The sequence below is a fragment of the Crocuta crocuta genome, unplaced genomic scaffold, assembly GCF_008692635.1.
Source record: "Crocuta crocuta isolate KB4526 unplaced genomic scaffold, BGI_CrCroc_1.0 scaffold72, whole genome shotgun sequence".
NCBI classification, from domain to species: domain Eukaryota; kingdom Metazoa; phylum Chordata; class Mammalia; order Carnivora; family Hyaenidae; genus Crocuta; species Crocuta crocuta.
Window position 1 is genome coordinate 7,485,544 of NW_027529427.1, and position 21,777 is coordinate 7,507,320.

General features: G+C 36.1%; 1 protein-coding gene across 5 annotated transcripts in view; it reads left to right on the plus strand.

Moving 5' to 3' along the window:
• Nucleotides 1-21,777, plus strand: part of ERC1 (ELKS/RAB6-interacting/CAST family member 1) — a 490,295-nt gene that overhangs the window by 344,200 nt on the left and 124,318 nt on the right. For 4 of the 5 annotated variants that reach the window (XM_077759231.1, XM_077759233.1, XM_077759229.1 and 1 more), the window contains one exon: nt 11,897-12,041. In XM_077759231.1, the coding sequence (XP_077615357.1) occupies nt 11,897-12,041 (145 nt within the window). Of the gene's footprint in view, nt 1-4,903; nt 4,924-11,896; nt 12,042-21,777 lie in introns of those variants that run through there. The other variant, XM_077759232.1, reaches the window with a different exon arrangement.

Genomic DNA, 21,777 nt, shown 5'->3' on the forward strand with positions numbered 1-21,777 from the left:
AAAAAAAAAAAAAAAAAAAAAAAAGGCAAGCTTCCACGGTAGCACAGTGTGGACAGCTGGTATGGACATGTTATCCATCTATGACTGGAAAAGGTTAACTAAACAGAGGGACAGTGACAAAGTGCAGGGATTAATTGCTTAAAGCATTCAATAATTCTTAAAACAGACATCTAAATAAATGGAGGTATTTTGGAGTTTGAATTCTGAGAAACAATGTAAGGGTTTATTTTCCTTTGGAAACAGAGACATCCTTAAGAAGACAGAATAAATGGTTTAGCCTGAAAGTGTGAGTAAAACAATAGTAGGTGTGCCTTATTTTGAAGGAACTACATCTTTATAAAGAGGTTCGTATTCTGAAATTTTCTGTTCATATTAACCATTAAACTTGAGGCAGAACAGACATACTACTATGAAATAGTGAAGACAAAATGAAAGAAAAGGCCACTATGAATCTTTTTGTATACATCATCCCCAGATGTTACTGTGAACCCACCATTTAGCTTCATTTCTTGAGATTAATGCCAAACTGTTCTCCACCCCCCCCCCCAATACTTCCAACAGAAATCAGTGGGTTTAAGAACATAATTCACCAGGGATTTTGTTAGGATTTGAATAATCCCCAACAAAAACTCCCTTGACTGCCAGCTATTTTTTAAAGGCAGAGATTTAGAAAGCAGAAGATTCTAAGTTCACCTGTCTGTCTTGTGATGGCTCTTGCCGTAAAGGAGGAAATTTGCCTATGAATGCATTATGAGATGTTTGACTAAACCTTTTTTAAACAATCTGTTGGGTAGAACTACCCGGCAGAAGTCATCTTCGTGTGATATTTCTGAGTCCAGTGATGGTCAATATTATTAATGTCTGCAGTGTCACCAGAATTTAAGAGTTTAAAATAACTGGTTATTTTCACTATAGAATTAGAAGATATTTTTATGTATTTACTGAATCAGGAACAGTAAATGCAAATCCTAAATAAAAATTCAGCCTTGGCAGGGATATGAGGACTCAGGGATACCTATAATACCTTACTGTTGGTCTTTTAAATGAGTTCATCTTTCTGTAAAGTAGTGGGTCTCAAAATTGCCTGGACTGCTTAAAAGTTATAGATGCCTGTCCTCTGAAGTTTAGATGTAGTAGGTCAGCAATAGAGCACAGACTTCCATTTTTAATAATTTATTTTATGTTGTAGAACCATTATTTGTAATGTAAGTCTGAAACATTTTTAAAGTTATACAACTTTCCATAGCTATTGACCTAATCATTCTTGAACTCTTCTTGAGTTCTGCAGATAAATCTACTTCCCTCTCATAGTTGTTTCCCTCAGTAGACACTTTGGATTAGTTTTCATGTGCTAAAGATTTGCTTATCCATTTTCTCTTTATATTATACTTTGCCATAACATAACTTTTATATTTTCAAGGATAGGATTTGTTTCTGTTTTTTGTTATCCTGATATTTAAGAGAGATTTTTCTAAAGAAGGGAGCTGAGAGGTTTTTGCTCTGCCATCTTGAAATAAGGAATCCAAAATTCTAATTAGAACTCTATTAAGAGTTTTTAAAATTTTGAACAAGAGGGAAAAAGAGAAGTCATAGAAGTTTAGGGAAAAGTGGGGTCAGTGGAGGCTTTTTTTCCTTTTAAAGATGAGCATCAGTAATTGCAGCATGAGGAGGGCTAAACAATAGTCATTTTAGATCAAATAAAACATATGTTTTTATTTATATGCATTCTCTCTGGAAATAGCTGGGCATTAGGTAGAATCAGGAATCACTTCTATACAGAACCAGAGATAGAGACAACTTACTCTAATGAACTATGACTATATAGAGAACAAAGTCTAAGGCCCTTACCTAACTGATATTGTTTTCCTTTCTGCTGTTACATTATAAGTTGCAGTTCATTTTAACTTTATTGTGGTAAGTACACTTTTTTTTTTTTTTAAGAGAGGGAGCTTGAGCAGGGGAGAGGAGCAGAGAGAATGATTCTTAAGCAGGCTCCACGTTCAGCACAGAGCCTGATGTGGGGCTTGATCCCATGACACTGGGATCATGACCTGAGCCAAAATCAAGAGTTGGATGCTCAACCAACTGCATAAAACTTGAAGGGAGTTTTGATTTCTCCATATTTTGATATCATTCATTAGAATCCTTTAATATGGAGAATATATAGATGCATTTTATATACAGTTTGGTAGTTGACTAATTTATAGCTCTAGATTTCTTTTAAAGATAGGTACTGTGTACCATTATTTTACAAATGAGTGTGAATTCTATACATTTTTAGTGGATTGTATTCTAATTAAAAGTAAAATGACACATTAAATGAGTGGATATTATCTTAACAAAGTAATCCATTTTTTTTCTAGCATTTTTTTTAAAGAATGTATTCTGAGTGGGGTGCTTGGGTGGCTCAGTCAGTTAAGTGCTGACTTTGGCTCAGGTCATGATCTCATGGTTTATGAGTTCAGTCTCTGCATCAGGCTTTGTGTTGACAACTCAGAGCCTGGAGCCCTCTTCGGATTCTTTGTCTCCCTCTCTCTCTACTCCTCTTCCACTCACACTCTGTGTGTGTCTCTCTCTCAAATATAAATAAACATTTTTAAAAAATGTATTTTGAGACTAATTCTGATCTCTTAATTTCTCTTCTGAGTTTTAGATTCCAGGTATATGGTCTGTTTTACTATTTATAGACTTTTCATGAAATTGGTTTTATAAAACTGTCCCCAGGAAAGCAAAACTCTGGAACATTGGGCCACAAATGCATCATTTCTACAACTGTGGTTATTTATTTAGTTGAAGGTGTAGTTTTTGAAAGCCTTTTACTTCTTGTCAGCTAATCAGCCCCCATTAAGGATGAAACAAATAGCTGACTCTTCATTATGAAACATGGGGAGAAAGAGTAGAAAGAATGTCCAGAGTTTATTGAGACCTTATTTACAGTCAGGGAAGCTGCATTTTATTTAAAATATTCATGGAAAAGGAGCTGGATTCCGATGTTTCTTAAAAGAAAGCCATTCTATTTTTGCATGAGGTTCTTTATTAGACCTTTTATCAGATTGCTTTATTCTGTTGCTAGTACTTTTTCAGGTGTTGTTGTCTTATATAGCTCCAGAGAAGCCTTTGTATAATTGAATATTTATTTCAAGTTTAACCAAATATTAGAACTTCTATAAATAGCACCTTCTATTTCTTGGAACAGATTTTCAGTATTACTGTAAATGACATTTTTGTTTTGTAAATGACATTTCACAATGATAGAAAACAATTTGTTCACAGAAATTCTAAGTTATGTCCAGACTGTAGATGTAGTACTGAAGCCATGTTTCTATATTATACTTTTAAACTAGACTTACTACGGGAGAGCAGAAGGCCAGTCTCATTCACTAAGTCCCGTCAGTGCTTCCACCAGACCTTCCCCATCTGTTCACTCCATCTGATTTTGGCTGTTGCCACCACCACTTCCTAGTCCAACAATGACTGAATAAAAGATTCTTAGAGATCTGATTTCCTTGTTTTGAAAACATTAGTAAAGAAAAGCAGTTTGAAAGATTTGGGGAAAGTACGTAACAGTGTATATTTTATCTTAAAGGTCACTTAAATTGGAGGGAATAAAAATAACATTGTATTTGAAGACATTATGCTAAATGAAATAAACCAAATACCAGAGGACAAATACTGTCTGGTCCTACTTATCAAGTAACTAGGATAGAGAAGAAAGGAGAGTGGTGGTTGCCCTGGGCTGGAGGAGGAGGGAATGGGGAGTTAGTGTTTAATGGGTACAGAGTGTCAGTTGGAAAAAACAAATTCTGGAGAAGGATCATTATTTTAATGGTTGCACGACTTTGTGAATATACAGTGCCACAGATCACACGCTAAAAAAGGATTAAGGTAAATTTGATATGTATATTTTACCATAATGAAAAAATACATTGTGCTTATTGTTGTCATGTTTGCTGTGTAACATTCCTCATTCAGAAAATCATAATGACTAAAAATAACTTTATTGAGTTACAATACTGATACAATAAAATGTATACATGTTAAGGGAACAGTATGGTAGGGGCGCCTGGGTGGCTCAGTCAGTTAAGCGTCCAACTTTGGCTCAGGTCATGATCTTGCGGTTCATGAGTTCGAGCCCCGTGTCAGGCTCTGTGCTGACAGCTAGCTCAGAGCCTGGAGCCTGTTTCAGATTCTGTGTCTCCCTCTCTCTCTGACCCTCCCCTGCTCATGCTGTCTCTTTCTCTCTCAGAAATAAATAAAAAACACTTTTAAAAAAAACATTAAAAAAAACTTTCTTAAAAAAAAAAAGGTACAGTATGGTGAGTTTTGACAAATGTATATACTATGTAACAGCCACCATAGTCAAGCTATAATACATTTCCAGAAAGTTCTCTTGCTTCCCTATCCAGTAATTCTGCAGTCCCCAGCTCCAACCTCTGGCAGCCTTGATTTGCTTTCTGTCTCTTTGTGAATTAGATTACAATTAACTTAAATTTTTTTTCACAAATGGAAAAGATACAAGCTTTTGTTTTTCAAACAAATGTAGAGACAAAGTTTTTTTCCAGTCTGAGAAGCAGGCAAAGCTTCATAACAGAAGTGTCAATATCACAGTAGAACTAAGTTTTCCAAACTTGTCATAATCTGTAGTGTGTGGAGATATCAAAACACTCATATTTCAGATTAAAAGTGAGTACAGATTTTCTGAAAAACTGAATACAGATTTTCCATGCAAAATTTTGTTTAATCAACCTTATTTACTAAGCTATAACTACCAGCAATTTCTTTTAACTTTGATTCTTTTCAAGGACTTCTGAAAAATAAGGCAGTCCATATTAGGATAACTTCTCTACCCATTCTTATGCCAGTGTATTCCTTAATATAAATCAATTTTCTTCCCTTATTTCAGGAGGCAAACATAGAGCAAGAGAAGATTGAAAAGATTCCACATTGTTCTGGGCAAAAGCCTGACTACTATACTGCAAGAAGGTTACACAGGGCAGGACCCCAGCGTGCTCTACTGGATCAAATGACCTAAGATAGTCTCTGTTTGGCGACATTTGAAAGTTACTTTCCAGCATTAAAATATAAATGTGATATTTATTTTATAATTCAGATCCATTGAATAATATATCAGTTTACCATAGTCCCACATGTGATTCTTGAATCCAAAATTTAGACATGATCATTTTATTCTTTGTTCCTGAAGAATAATTTTTGTAATAGGAGAATTCTATTCATAATACACCTCCAGCAGTAACATCCTGACCTTTCTGCTTTGAATATCATCCATTTCAGTCTCCCCTCTTTGCCTCTAAATCAATCATTCTAAATCTCTACTTTACTTTTCTGGTACTTTTGATGCTTCCATAATATCAAAATCAAGTTAGTCTTTATTCAGCATTTTGAGTAACCCGTTTGTCAAGTTTCGGTCTGAACCCTCAAGGATTTCATAATCTATGTTTATTCCTTCCTGCTATTCCAGACCATCTCTACGCTGATTCAAAGCCACCTTTTCAGCTTCTCATTGTTTCCTTTCCCCATAGAAACCCTCTAATCCAGTTATGCCGTGTGTCCTCACATATGCCTGTGTCTTAAACTTGCCACTTTTTCTGGCTTTTTCATTATCTCTGTCAAAATAAGGTCCCTCTCAATTCCCCGGTCTTCAGCCTAAGGTGATTTCTTTGTCTACTGTGTTACCTGAGCACCCGCTGCCCATATGATTTATTGGCACTTCACCATTTATTGTCTCATCTCATTAGTTATATCGAAATCTCACAGTTAAAGAGGATAGACATACCACTCAAAAACAAAACCATTTCTACAGTATCTCTGATAAGCTCTTTAAACACCCAATCATGGGAAGCTCTACTAATTTTTAGGCCTCCCAGTTATACTTATTAACAAGAGTTAACACATTAGATATTCATTTTATATAAACAGAAATCTCTTTGTGACTTTCCTCCCTTAAGTGCCATTTGTGCCCTCTAGAGGAATACAGATTAAATGTCTTATGCTATTCCTGTTCTTGCTATTCGGCCCATTATCATGTTATATGGATAAATCTTTTTGGATTAAGATGCCCTTTTATTACCCTATCCTGTCACCTTCCTTTGGATACCCTCTGCTTCGACACTGTGTTTTAAATTATGTTATCCAGAATTGTGCCTACAACTCTAGTTGTCATCTACTTAGAGTAAAACAAATTTCCCTTTAAATGGAATGTAAATTAGCCAAAGTTAGTGTCTCTTTCCAGTCTTGGTTTCTTTCATGTTTTCAAATTTTTCACTATCTGCTCACTTGCCTTCCATGCTACTGGGACCCCCCCCCCCCCAAAAGAAATAAAATTCTTTAAAGATACAGTGAAACAGCTTCAAAATAAGGGAATACATTGGAACAATTGGGAAGACAAACCACCACATTGAATAGAAACGGAGTCAGAGTTGGAAGATGTATTAGTTCAAAATACATTTGTGAAGTACCTACTCCATGCCAGCAACTATTCTTGGCACTTGATGTATATTAGTGAACAAGACATGATGAAGATCTTGCCTTTATGAAGCTTGTATTCCAGCTATTTCAAAACAAAGGCTTTTAGGCAAAAGGAAGACTGGAAAATAATAACAGAGTATAGAGAGTAACTTATACCAAATAAAAGAAAAATTTGTACATGTTTTAGGCACATATTATAGAGAAAATTAATTATACTTGGAAGCTTCTGGTGTTAAAAGCCATGAATTAAGACTGTAGAAGGAGAAACTATTTTATTTTAAAAATTAAAGATAGGGGTATTATTTACAGTAGCCAGAAGTCCATCAGCTGATGAATGGATAAACAGTGTGGTGTATACATACAGTAGAATATTATTCAGCCTCAAAAAAGGAAATTCTGACACATGCTACCCATGGATCAGCCTTGACACTTAACATATTAAGTGACATGAGCCGAACACAATAAGATAAATACTGTGGGATTCCCTTTATGTGAAATTCCTGGAGAGGTCAAATTCATGGAGACAGAAATCAACTCGTTAATGCCAGGGGCTGAGTGGGAGAGGGAGAATGGGGAATTGTTTAATAGGTACAGTGTGAGTTTTACGAGATAAAGAGTTGGTTGCACAACAGTGTGAATGTACTTAACACTACCTAATGTACACTTAAAAATGGTTAAAATGGTAAACTTTATGTTCTGTGTATTTTACCACAATTAAAAAGAAAAAGTTAAATATTTTAAGTTAGCTAATAAATTGAAAGATCAACAAATCCATAGAAACATTAAAAGAAAAATTTATAAAGGTATAAGCCATAATCATTGTTGTGGAAGCAGACCCTGCACATATAGAAGAGTTGATGGATATTTATAGAGCACATACTTGTTAATATCATTTAAACTATGAACGTGCTGAAAGGAAATGCTGAATAGAGAAAAGTTAGCAGTCAGGTGAGGAATCAGATTTTAAAGGAAAGCTACAGGCACTTCAGGTAGAAAACATAGCATAAACCTGACTGAAAACAAGTAGTAACTCAGTAATATAGGGTCCTTGAAGGACGGTGAAGAAGAAAAGGGTTGAAAATTGTAGCTGGTTAAATATTAAGCCCAAACACTTGACGTGGTAAGAAACCAGGTGAAAGTGAATCGGGAAACTTGGACATTATACAAGGACAGGGAAATCAGAATGGGTTCAGGAATGATACTGACCCATGATAAAAGGATAGTAACTATGATAGTGAACCTGTGGATACAAAGCCATCGTGTCATTAAAAACTACTAGAAAGGAAGAATCAGTGAAATGTGAATATTGGTTATGGAGAGGAACGAACTCAAATTATTTAGATGTTGTCAGCCTATGGATCTAGGAATATGGTGATATAATTAACATTGAAAGAGAAATTTGTTATGGTAGTTGGAAAATTTTCTTTAGTGACATTAAAGACATTTCTGAGTACCAACAACAGAGATAATAAGACATTGACCAAAGGCATTTCAGTCAGACTTGCCAAAGTAGCCTCACCTGAGACTGGTTTTCACTTGAGCCTAATTAAGGTAGTTTGTGTGCCATACTCTGAGACCTCTGTAAGTGAAATTGGAAAAAATAATCAAAAGGATTTTTTTCTTCCATCTCATTGATGGAAGAGTAGAAGAGATATCCAAGTAATTTACTACTCACTCTGGATATTTAAATGGTTAAATAACAAGTAAAGGAGGCGTTAGAATCAAGGAGGCATCAATAAGAGAATCTAGATTTCAGATTTATCTTAAACGATGCTTACATGTCCATGACACTAATACATCCAAAGCAACTGACTTATTCTTGCTTTCATCTCATCTCTCAGTGTTTTCAGGAGTTTATAAAACTTGATTGTGTAATCATTCAATTTGAAAAACCCAGTTGGAGGAAGAGGGAAAAATAAACCTAGGTGGCATCCCTTCATCCACACTCCTTTTCTGTCTGGCATTTCTACTAAAAACACATATTTGGGACTCACTCTTAAATTGTTAACCACCATCATTCCAACACTGATTATATTTCTTATTTACTAGTGATCGCTGTCTAATGTTTTGTAGTTCTCAAGGATTCAGGCATATTCAAAAAGATTTTGAGCTCCATTTGCCTTGAGTATTTGCCTCCTGTTTCCAAAATTTCTCAGAAGAGAGAAGGGGACGAAGGAGGTGGTCTTACTATTTCTTGAAGCTCAAATGACACAGAAGAGTACTTTTAGAGACATCTTGATTCTATTAGAATTTTCAGGTCAAAGGGCAGGCTCAACTGTTATGCAGTTTAAAGCACCAGGGATGGAGTGAAAAGACCTCTTTAATGACTTAAAGTTGGGTTTCTGCTACTACCCACTCATTATGCAAGTAATATGGCATGTTAGTCAAGCAGTAGGGGGTCACTAATCACTTTGAAAGGTTCTGTGTATACATTTTCTTTCTTTCTTTCTTTTTTTTAACTGAGGGAAAGACATTAACAGAACAAGGAGAGTAATTTAGCAGGAAGAGCATTGCAGTTCTTATTTTGCTCTGGGCTTGTGGCATACATATATTACCTTTCATATTATATGTGCTTGTATTACTCCCTCGGGGCTCATGGGAAATGAAGTCAGAATGTGCTTCAGGAGCAAGTCTTCCTCTTCTGTAGATAGACTTGAGTTAGTAAGGCTCTTAAAGCCAGTTATTAATCCCCATCAAGGTTCATTTTCTTTAAAATACTCATATTTGAATTTGAATAGGTGACTTCCACATCTCAAGTAGACTCTGATTAAAAAGGAGCTATTTCTGATCATTTTTATTTTCTTTGTAGTTTTCTGTATCTTTCAGTTTTTTCTTCCATGAATGCAAATCACTTTTACCAGAAGTTACCCTTTCTTTTCAAAGAATCAGTTATATTTAAGAGTTAAGTGGCTGCTGAAATAAGATTCTTTTTGTAATTTGCTTTTTTTTGCACTGTATTCTGTTCCCTCTGAAAAGCAGAGTATTGCCTAAAATTTTTTTGTTTTAACACTTTCAAATGCTGTCTGTAAAACTTAGCCACAGAAGTTCACCTATACCATACGGTCTTTTCTATCAGATGTACTGAAGGAACAACAGTTTTTCCTATTCGCAAAAATTAGTGGCTGATACTATTTATTACCTTTAATATTCTTGCCTATCTTTGGAATTGTTTTCCCAAATTTTTAATGAGGTTGTTCTCCCCTATAGTTATCCATTTCACATTTACCGGAATTATAGGCAAGAAAACAATACTATCTTTCTTTCCAAAAACAAAAGAAAAACCTAAAAGCTAATATACCCATTAAAGATACTGACATTACCCAAAGTTTATATGTTTATATGTGCAACAGATAACAAAAACATTTTATTCTCTTGACTATCAATTGTCCATTTTAGGCACATGTAGAAATCAGTAAAGAGTACACTTAAAATGGAAGGGACAGTGGTATGTTAAACTGTTAGGGAATTTTTAGTGGTTGTGAGCAATGGGTATGGGAAAGAAAGTTTTATTCTGTGCAGTTTGTAGTATATTATCAATGCTCAATAAAAAATAACAAATGACATAATACAATTTCAATTTGAATTTTATATAAAAAGAAAAAAGACTTAAAATATTTTATCTTAGTAAAAAGGCATTATTGTAGTGGCTCAGACTCTAGTGCCACATCCTTTATTTTAAAATTTAGAATCTGAATTGTCACCTGTTATATCATATTGCAGTTTGGGAATGTGACATTTTACCCCAGAGATTAACTGTACCGCACTAGCTGGCCAAGCATATCATTTGTAAAAGAATTTGGAATTCAGTCAAGATGCCTCACCAACATAGAATAATTTTTACTATTTCACATTATGAAGCTTTCCTTGAGCACAGAATGGAACTCAGACCCCATCACCTTTGTATCTTGCATTTTGCAAAGATGCTCATTACTCGATCTAATTGCATAGTCATTTATCTTTCATTCATCTTCTGTTATTCACCTACTGCTAAATGTGTAATTCTGACTATTGGTGCACAGAAATGCTGCAGCACCCTTATTGAGAAAACACATTTCCCATTCCAGCGTTTGTCAGTGTTTGAGCTTCCCCAAAGGGAGCAGATGACAGCAATCAGCAGGAAATTGTGCATAGAGAGACCAACTTGAACTCCTCCACCTTTAAGCTCATTTCACCACTTAACATTTTTTTCAAGTGGTCAGTGGATATATTTAGGCTATTGTTATCCCTTTGGTGTTGATTAGAACTTCACAAGATAAGCCATCTGCCATTTTTTAGAATTATATAGAGTGTGGGGACAGTGGAAAATTAGACTGGGGTCACTGAGAATCTTCTTCCCTTCCAACAGCAAAGACTGGTGAAACAAATCTTCATTTCCATGATGTAAGCTGATCTATATCCTCCATTTGTTAGTACTGCTTGTTCAGAGTTCTCCAGACCTACCCATCCAGAAAACAGAAAATCCTTGTCAGAATATGCAAAAGATAGTCTTCCAGTTTGTGGCTAAACTAAAACTCTTCCAGATGACTGCTATTGAAGCATAATTATCTTAACAAAAGACAGAAGCAAGGTTAAACTTGGGCAGTTCATTCTCAGATTCAGCATTTCCTCAGGTCAAAAGCTCAGGCCACTTAAATAGTTCCTGTAAATCAAATCTGCCTTCTTAGAGATGACTTAAATAAAAGATGAGCTATTGAGGAATGCAATTTTGACTATGACACTAATTGTTCACCGACTTTGTTCTGATTATTTTGTAAATTTCTCATGTTCACCCCTCTTTAAAATCCTACCTTCTTTTCCTCTGGATGTGAACCAAAAAGTAGTTAGCCAAACCACAAGGAATCTGTAGGATTTAAGTTATTGTTTCAAAGTGCACAGATCATTGCCAAATAAAGCCATGACTGGAAACTTATTTGCATTGATGAGAGAAAGAGAATTATAGATGTTTAGAATGCCCCAAGAACAGATGGCTGATTCTCTAAATCCTATTTACTAATGTTTATAAATGGTTATATACTCTGTACATAAAAATGTTTTCAGTTTCAGTAATGCCTCAGTTTGCCAGGAAGGTACCAAATGCTTATCAAAAGAATAAGTTAAATGAGTAAAATGCATGGGTGACAGTATTATGCTTAGTTTTAAAAAGTCATTAGTTTTGTTTACTTTTTGAATTTAACTATAACTATAGGAGCTCTTTATTAAGATGTCGGTATAACAGGTGATAAAGACATTAGAGTCAGAGAAACCTGAGCGGAATTCCTGGCTGTACCATTACTTGGTGTGAACTCGGACAAGCTATATAAGCTCTCTTGAGTCTTGGGTTCATCACCCATAATGGGGGTGATAATAATAGTAACTTCAAGGGATTGTTTTCAGGATAAATGAAAGTTCTGGGATTTTCCTTATTTTGTAGGCAAGAAGCTCTTCTGGCTGCCATTAGTGAAAAAGATGCCAACATAGCTCTTTTGGAGCTTTCATCCTCTAAGAAAAAAACCCAAGAGGAAGTGGCTGCCCTGAAGCGGGAAAAGGATCGTCTGGTACAGCAGCTCAAACAGCAGGTATAACTAAATGCCAGAGAGGGCCCCACTGTGGAGGGTCAGTAGAACCAGCTTTCACACTGTTCCCTACCTTTATCTTTGCCAATTTGTACTTTAAGGTCTCATGTCTCATATTAGAAATCTGATCTTTGTATCTAGTTAGTTTTCATAAGCAGAGACTTTAATCTTCACACATCTCTGGCTATATTTAGGAATTGGAGAATGTTCTTGGTAAGAGCACTGGTTTAGAAGATGTCACAAGTCTCTAATCAGAGTGTTTTATTTGTTTTTGAGAGAAAGAGAAGGTGCCCATGCTTAAGCTGGGGAGGAACAGAGGAAGAGAAAGCAAATCTTATGGAGGCCCCACACCCAGCGCGGAACCTTATCTGGGCTTCAGTCTCACCACTGGGAGCTCATGACCTGAGCCCAGATCAAGAGTTGGTTGCTCAACAACTGAGCTACCCAGGCATTCCTGAGAGCATTTTTTAGCTTGTGCATTGGCTAGATGTATTCACTTAAAATGAAAAAGGCTCATTTCTTACATCTAATCGAAGCCCCACTACAGAAGGTATATTTTTACTTAAACAATTTCTATCTATTCAGAGCTAAGTATGCTTCAAAGGTAAGGGCAAAGTTTTGCCAATTTCTTTTCCAAGCCTAAACCCTCCCCAAATGTAATGCTTAATATTTATGTAAGACCTATGGAAATACAAGCTAAACACTTCCCCTTTGTTGATGCTTGGACAACAATGTAACTGTACTTAGTGGACAGAAATATACACTTAAAAATGGCTGAAATGATAAATTTTATGTTATATATATTTTACCACAATTTTAAAACTGGGGGGAAAATCTTAGAAAATAAAGAGAAAGCTGAATCTAAGTCCCCTGCTTTATCTTTAATGCTCTTCACTGGCCATTCCTGTACTATTTGCAGTGTCCACAAACCCTTTCTTCTAGTATCATCTTCATTCTCAGACACATTTTGTCTGCATTGTGTCTGCCTTCATTTGCTCTTCTACCTGAAGTAATAGGACTGGGAAAGAGTTTTTCAAGTGAAGGAATTACTTCTTTTCTACTCTAGTTGATCAGTCATCAATTGATAGCATTTTTTACATAATATTTAATGTTTACATTAACAAAAATCAGTATTTTCACAATAAAAATATTTCTGTTTGTAGATCATTATTAAAGCTGTGTAGAAATAAATTTTATTTTTATGTGGCTGACTTTGCTGAGAAAATACCAAAAGATGTCTCTTTTCTACATGATAGATAGATGACCAGCCGAAAAACCCAACTCATTGCTCATTTTATAAGCAAAAGACACTTTTCCAGTGTCCTAAAATAATTTGTCATAAGAAGAGGACATCAGCCAGTATTTGGATCCCTGTTAAGTCAAGCAGGAAGAATGTGTTTAATTTTAAAGACATGGGGACTCCGGGGTGGCTTAGTTGAGCGTTTGACTTTGGCTCAAGTCATGTTCTCATTGTTCATGAGTTCAAGCCCCATATCAAGCTCTTTGCTGACAGCTCAGAGCCTGGTGCCTGCTTCAGATTCTGTCTCCCTCTCTCTCCGCTCCTCCTCTGCTCACACACACACTCTCTCAAAAATAAATAAACATTAAAAAGGTTTTTTTAATTAAAAAAATTTTTAAAGATATCTGTCCAGTAGTTCAAAACTGAAATTCGGCTTATCAAAGCTGATATGAGTTGAATGGTGGTTGCAATGGCCTAAGAAGGTAGGGGAAATGTGGAGATGTTGGTGAGAGGTATGAAGTTTCACTTATGCAAGATGAATACTTTCTTGGGATCTAATATATATCATGGGGAGTATAGTTAGAGTGGTTCAGTCAGTTAAGCATCTGACTCTTGATTTCAGCTCAGGTCATGATCTCATGCTTTGTGTGATGGAGCCCCACATGGAGCCTGCTTGGGATTCTCTCTCTCCGTCTCTCTCTGCCCCTTCCCCACACACTTGTGCTTGCTCACTCTCTCTCTCTCTCTCTCTCTCTCAAAGTAAATAAACCTAAAAGAAAAAAAAAGGTAACTGGGAGGTGATAGAAATGGCAATTAGTTTTTATTAGTTTTATTGTAATAATGATTTCACAATTTATACATATATTAAAACATCATGTTGTATACCTTAAATACATACAATTTATATTTGTCAGTTATACTTCAGTGAGAGGTCTGCAGATATGTGAAAAAGGAGGGTATTATTGAAGAAAGACGTTCACTAGTTTGTGAATATGTACATGTAGCAATATCAGTTCTCCTAGTAATTAGGCCTAAATATATAGACATAAGATTTAAATAGTGGTCTCTCTACTCTAAGATACCAAATATAAGGGCGCCTGGCTGCCTTTGTCGGTTAAGTGTCCAACTTCAGCTCAGGTCATGATCTCACGGTTTGGGGGTTCGAGCCCCGCATTGGGCTCTGTCCTAACAGCTCAGCATGGAGCCTGCTTCAGATTCTGTGTCTCCCTCTCTCTCTGACCCTCTCCTGCTCACACTGTCTCTCTCTCTCTCTCAGAAATAAATAAAACATTTTAAAAAATTATAAGATACCAAATATAATAAAATGTCTAGCAGACTAGCATACTGCATCTCATTCATAGTAGCTTTTGATTACTTGGTTCTCAAGACTATATGTTTTCAGTAGGTGAAAGTTCAGATATTAATTAATCCTTGAACTTACAATCTTTAAACATAATGGCTTATGTCTTTACATCTAACTATATGCCCTGAATATTCATAGTTTTGTGATCTATGTAACGAGAAAGATAAATGTAGTTTTTGGGAGTCCTTCCTAACAGTGTTTTCCTGTCTCCTTTCCATGTAAAGTTTCACATTCCTGCCGTCTAAAAGAGTGTCTAGGATACTATGAGCAAGAAGGAACCGGTCTTGCCAAAGATATTTGATTCTTTAATTTTTCTAAGTGTGTATACTAACTTTTAGACAGGGGAGAGGCCTTTTGGAAAGAGGATATGGCATCAATATTGTTTTAATTTAAAGCTTCTAGTCCTTGAGTTGCTGGAATGTGCCTCAATCTAAAGGCCATTTCCTAACAAGGAAGCAGTCAGCATTGACCAGGCTTCCCAGTAAATGGAACTGCCACTGCCTGATGGGCTCTTGGCATTCATGTGCAGTTCCTGTTGTCAGAAGGAGATGAGGCAACAAGGGATTTACAGATTTGGGGGTCACCCTCTAAGATGGTCCCAATTTACATACCCACCCCAGGGTAACTTATTTCCGTGACTCATTCATGGCAAAGCAGAGCTTGGAGAGGCTGCATCAGAGGAAGGGGCCAGAGCCAACAAAAAAACTAAAACTTAAAGGTTGTCTAACAAACTCCAGATGTGCTGTGGTGGGTGCCAACCAGTGTGTTCGGATTATAAGTCATGAAGAAGCCCCTGCTGTGATTGTCAGGCACCCACGCTGGATTTAATGTAAACTCACATGGAACCCTGGAAAGCATTAACACAAGCTGTTTAGCCACAGCAGCTGTCACAAGATGGCCTTTCTCTCAGCATTATTTTCTTCTTTTCACCTCAAGAATTTTATAGCCTCCATATTGTATTTGCTGTTAGTGCAGAGTCTGGCTCTGCCCCTATGTGCTCTGTACAGATGTGCCGTGGGGAGATTGGGCTTTCAAGACAAGCTACATGGTTGAGTTTGTTTTGTTTTGTTTGTTTTTTTAGAGGTCAACTCTAACATTATAAGAGTAAATGCTACAAACTTAAACTGATGTGGTTTGAATCTAGGCAGTCTCATTTACAACTATAATTTCGGAATCCTCTGCATTAGGATGAAATGTCAAATAGTATATTCTTTTATTCCAGCATTGTCTAGGCCTGAGAGATATAAAGACAGTACTTGCCTTAAAGAAGAAGCTCACAGTGTAGTGCTTAAAATACTCGTTGTTCTAAACATTTGGCAAAACCATTCTGTAGAAAGTAGTCTTACTATCATTTCCTGCTGACAGCCTCAGCAAATCATCCCTGCATTACATGATTTATTTGCCCATTCATTTCAGATTCTTTGAGTATCTACTATGTGTCAAATATTATATTAGTGGAAAATGAATGTCTTTCTTCCTAGTTAACAACCTGGCAGAAAGCTAATCAGACCTAGATTGAACCTCTCTCTAGCTGTCTCTTACCAAGGAGACATTATTTCTCTGAGATTCATCTATAAAATTTGGATAATGTTACCTGCCTCACAGGGCTGGTGTGAAATTAAGTAACACAGCAGACCCAAAGCACTTAGATTTCCACTGCTATTCCCTTTCAGAGATCCCTGTTTCACAGTGAGAACTGTGCTATCTATGAGTGATACGTGCCACATTGAGGGAGGGAGAGCTTCAGTAGCTGGCTCTCCTTCTCAGTCTTCTCTGATAACTATGTACTTTTCAATATGACTGTTGTATTTAGAGTTAAATAGCCAGCACATTGTGCTCTACTCGTGTGAGGAAGAACCTATTTCTCAGAGCAGTTAGGAGAATAAGTGGTACTTTTTATCCTTCCTTTTTATTTTAACCTACTTTTTCAGTGATAGAATTATAATACAGCATCTTTCAAAAGTAATTCTAATATGTCTTTTTTAAGTCTTACAGTTTCATCATCGAAAAGCATTGTTTAAATGCCCACCTGCCAGAAGTTGTCAGGGCTAGGAACATTATCACACCCAAACATGTATTCTCACTCTCTAGTCCTGTGACTTTCTGCTTGCACACATGCCTCTTATAGCCCTCATTCATACGATTGCTCAGATATATGTGAAAATCGGATAACTACAAAAATAGCTACCACTAATCAAACGACTATAATATGCTGGGCACAGTTGATTTACGACTGTAATATGCTGGGCACAGTTGATTTATATACATCATATCTAATCCTCACCACTCTTCTGTATGGTATTATCTCCATTATGTGGATGAAGCACCTCAGACCCCAAAAGATTAAATTTCTTGGGTAAATTTCTACAAGGACTAAGTGGAGGGACCATAGCTGAATCTCTTCTTACTCTTAACCATCTTACATGGAAATTCCAGACAGTTGGTAATTTAAAAAGTTGTATTGGAATTAGAGTAATACAAACAATGCTATTTTAAGTTTTTATGACACTTGTTAGTTCCCCTGAGATATGGGAAAGGGTATTTTTTATATTCCAGTCCTTCCTCTCTCTTCCTCTGAAGAACCTGAAACAAAGAAGAAATGGTGTGATTTGACTCTGTTCTCCAAGTTACTAAGAGAAATGATATGAACTTGAAGCTACAAAAGTACAGTGAGGTATAATTTAGCTTCTTTTCTTTCTTTGGAGATGGCAGTACTCCTATCAGGACTAAACATGCTGCTGTTCTAACAGTGCGCCTTCACGTCCTGCCTTCTTTGAACCGTCTGCAAACAGCTCCTAAAAGCATCAGCTGGGTGCCAGCCTCCCAGAGACTTTGACCTCCCTGAGTATATGGAGACTTTTCAGCTTCAGAGTGATTATGAAGGAGTGTTTGGTCCTGGATCTCTGACCCGTGTACAGGTAGTCAAGAGATATTCTAATCCTGTAGCTATCCAGCAGGTAGCCTGTGTGGCCAGTCTGTTTGGCCTTTATATGGGCTTAAGAAAACTACCCACATAAGCTCTGATATCCCTGAACCTTTATCACGTGTGAACATGACATACATGAAATAAAGAGCAATTACAATCTCCTTCTAAGAGCAGGCAGTCAGAGTAGTCATTTCAGGGTCCTATGGGTTTAAAACTATTGTTCTTAAAGAATATTTAGCTGACCATCCATTTGAGATTTAGATCAAATTAATTTAGTTGCTTTTCAGGTTGAGTTTCTTTTTGAAGAAAACAAAAATTAGAAAAATAATCTGTAGTAACTACCTCTAAAATATTAATTTTTCATAATCACAGATTACCTTGGAAACTTGATGTTGTTATTCACTGTGAACTTTTCAACTCTTGAGTTCCATAGACAAATAAATGCTCTACTTTCTGTAATAGGATAATGCTAAATTAGGTCTAAGTAAGAAAAGTAGTTAAGTCAATTCACTCATAATGGGAAGCCCATCATTTTGATTGGTTGCTTTTTTTTTAATCACTGCTTTTGAGTTATATCACATAAAATGTTTTAGGCTTTAACCTTTTCTTCTAAATATTAATTTCTCATATTCATAATTTATTATGAAAATTATTGTCAGCATTAAACCTGTGACTCTTTATACCTTCTATATTCCCATTCTCCTGCAGGACCTGAACTATTCTCATTGATGATGTATTCAGACAGCTATCAGGAAATCTCCTCTGCGGTGTATTGACATCAAAAATCAGTTGAGCTTTAAAAAGATTTTTATAAAGTCAGAATGGCCTCCATCTTTTATTACACCCTCACATTTGGCTATATGTGATGTGGAACATTCATCTTGCTCCCCTTTGGTGTGTTTGCAAAGTATTGTCATCATTTTCTAACAACATCTCCCGTGAAGAAAAGAGGTTATTAATAAAGTAGTTCCAGGGGCACCTGGGTGACTCAGTTGTATAAGTGTCTAACTTCAGTTCAGGTCATGATCTCATAGCTCATAGGTTTGAGCCCCATGTTGGGCTCTATGCTGACGCCTGAGAGCCTGGAGCCTGCTTGGAATTCTGTGTCTCCCTCTCTCTCTGCCCCTCCCCCACTCATGCTCAGTCTCTTTCAAAAAGAAACATTTAAAAAATAAATAATAATGTTGTTCCATTTCACAGAAGGTAAAATCAAGGCCACTGATCAGCTAACAGCATAAATCCGCTATAGGTATCAAAGGCTTATATAAGAAGAATAGATCTGTACTTTAGCACAGATAGCATCCTCCATCATATCAGTGTTCCTAATTGGAACTCTGTGGCTATAATTCAAGGCAACCTTAGCAATTTCCGTGTTGTCCAGGACTCTCTTCTTCCTTGACCCACACCCTTTCCTGTTAACAGATACTTCTAGACACTCACCTAAATTAATTTAGCAACATTCACCAATTATTATTTAGTGCTTACTATGTACCAAGCCCTCTTCTAGGTGCTGGTGATAGAAGGTTAAGCAAAAAAACATGGCTTTTGGAGACTTCTCTTTATTGCATGTTCAACCACTTTAGCATTTCTAGGTATTTTGTCACATAAGAATTTTTAGGTCACCTAGTATGGCAAAAAAAAAAAAAAAAAAAAAGAGGTTCTTCATTCATACTACACAAGAAAATTGAGCAAAAACATGTATCGGTGATTCGTCCCACAATTTCAGATTGTTCAATCTGTCTCATTTTAAGAACTCTAAACTAATATTAATTTGTCCTTATTTTATATATTCTGAACAAATTGTCAGTTTCCAAAATGCTCAAATATAAGAATTGCAAATAGATTAAGGATAGCTAAATTCACTAGCTGAATAGGCCTGAAGAATCATAAATAATGCATAGATATAGTTTAGTGGATACAGAGAAACCTTGGGTAAGTTGCTATGTTGCTTCATTTCCCCCAAGTAAAGTGAATATTATTTTTCTCCTGTTTCTGTTCAAAAGTTTGGAGATCAGTTAGAACCAAGATCTTTTGGAGAACAGTAGTATATACATACAGAGCTGAGTGATATGTATATATACCTACAGAAAGATGCCTGTCACTCGGGAAAATGGGCTGACTGTCAGACAGATACTGTGCCAAGGTTCATCTGCCCGGTGCTCAGCTGACCAGAGCCTGCTCCTGATCTCTTGATCTCTTCTTCAGTCTGAACGTCACCTTTTTGTTCACACAATCCTTTCCCAGTTGTCCCAGTTCTGTCTTGCAGTTATACCCAGGTGATCCCAATTGGTATTGAAGGTGATCCTATACTCTTCAGTCAAGTGTTTCCATATACTCTCTTACTTTTCTGTTGTGTTGTGTGTATTTATTTGTTTAACTCTGACAAGACCACTTTATTTCTCTAATCTCTAAGTTATTAATGGAAAAGAGTTGCTTAGCTGTCATTCCAAGTATTTTCAAGGAGTACAGTATGAAAAATATCTGAAGTGAATTATACTTTAAGTAATTGGTTTTTTTAAAAGTTCTGCCTACTCTCTAGATAAGATTTTTAGTCTCTTGCAAGGAGCTATATACAACATATGTGATACTTTGCATGAAACTTTTATTTATTGCTTTATCGGATAGTGCTAAGGACTTTGACAGCCACTAATTAAGCCCAGGAGACTGACCTATGCTTTGAATTGGCACTTACTGCATCTAGCATTATACCTTCATGCATTCATAAACTCACATCTATACATTCTTCAGCCTTCCTCATCCTTGTTAGAATGCTGGTTACTGGTAATGACAGTATTGAATGTTCTATCCACGTGTCTCAGAAACCTCTTATTCTATAACATAGACTTGTTCTCTTTTGCTTCCTTTATTTGGGTTATTTTATTGTCTTTGTTAATAGTAAACAGAATGTGTGTATAGGTTAACACCTTTCTTATTTTGACTGTATACCCCTTTTCTCACGTGTTACAAGGCTGACCATTGGCGCAGATGACAAAAATATATCATCTCTTCCTCCTCATAAACATTGAAGGCTACTGTTATAGTAGCATGATATGCTAACTGTAAATTTATAGCTGAAAAGGCCCTTTTATCATAACCACTCCAGGCATTTGGAACTTTCCAAATAAACTATCCTTTGGATTAAATTTCTCATGCTTGTTCATGGTGCAAAGGAGAATACATTTTTGAAAGTTCAGTAAATTCCTTTTGTTTGGTACTGAGGGTTAGGGCACAAAAAAAAAATATCATTTGTTCTAACTCCAACTTTGATGCACATGTTTTGTTTTGTTTTTCTTTATCACAGTTTCAATGAAAGAAAATGCTCTTTCAATGTTGATTCTATGTAAGCCAAGCTTAAATAATTTTGTCTGAAGTGTCTTCCTCTACCTATCTCATAGTTTTGAGTAAGAATGTAAATCTGTTGTTTTGTATGTTAAAATGTGATTTTGGTTCTTATTTGCTAAGTTTTGGGGAGGACTGGCTCAACTTTCTTCTGAAAAATGAAACTATGGGTCAGGTACATTTGAAAGAAAAAAAACACAACAACTCAGATTTGGTTTTCATATACTTAGCCCCAGGCCCAATCCACTTACTGAAGTAACATAATCACTGAGTTGGAGCATGATAATAAATAACTGGATTCTTACTTGTCAGATTTATTGTTGGTTCTCCATAGTATGCATAGGTTTTTCTGAACAGAGCTAAAATAATGTAAGGACATACTGATAATCTACTAATATGAACCCAGTTTAGTGAAAGCCATGACTTTGGATTTATCATTTTCTTTTCCTAAGAGAAAAAAATTGTGAAAAATCCTTTTAACTAGCCAATAAAATAGACATTTCAATAGAGTATTTACTCATGTAAAGACTTTTCCTTAGTAATGAAATTTGTCATGGAAGTGTGTTGCCAGTGAGTTTATTATTTGTTAAGTTCCCAGTAAACACATAAAAGGACCAGGCTGTCTTTGGGGTGGATACATTAGTGCTTTTCTTTCCTCTTATATAAAAAGCAAGAAGGATCAAGGATACACCTTCAGGCCTCTAGTTGGAAGTCTCCTTAACTAAATCACTCAGTTCATTAAGTGCAGTATTTTACTTTCCACATTATAACTGATAATGTTGTTGCTGAACTTCCTGCTTGTACTTAACAAGGATCCCCATAACATGTTGCTCACTTCTCTTGAGGACTCCATTGATAGCCTCCTCAAAAC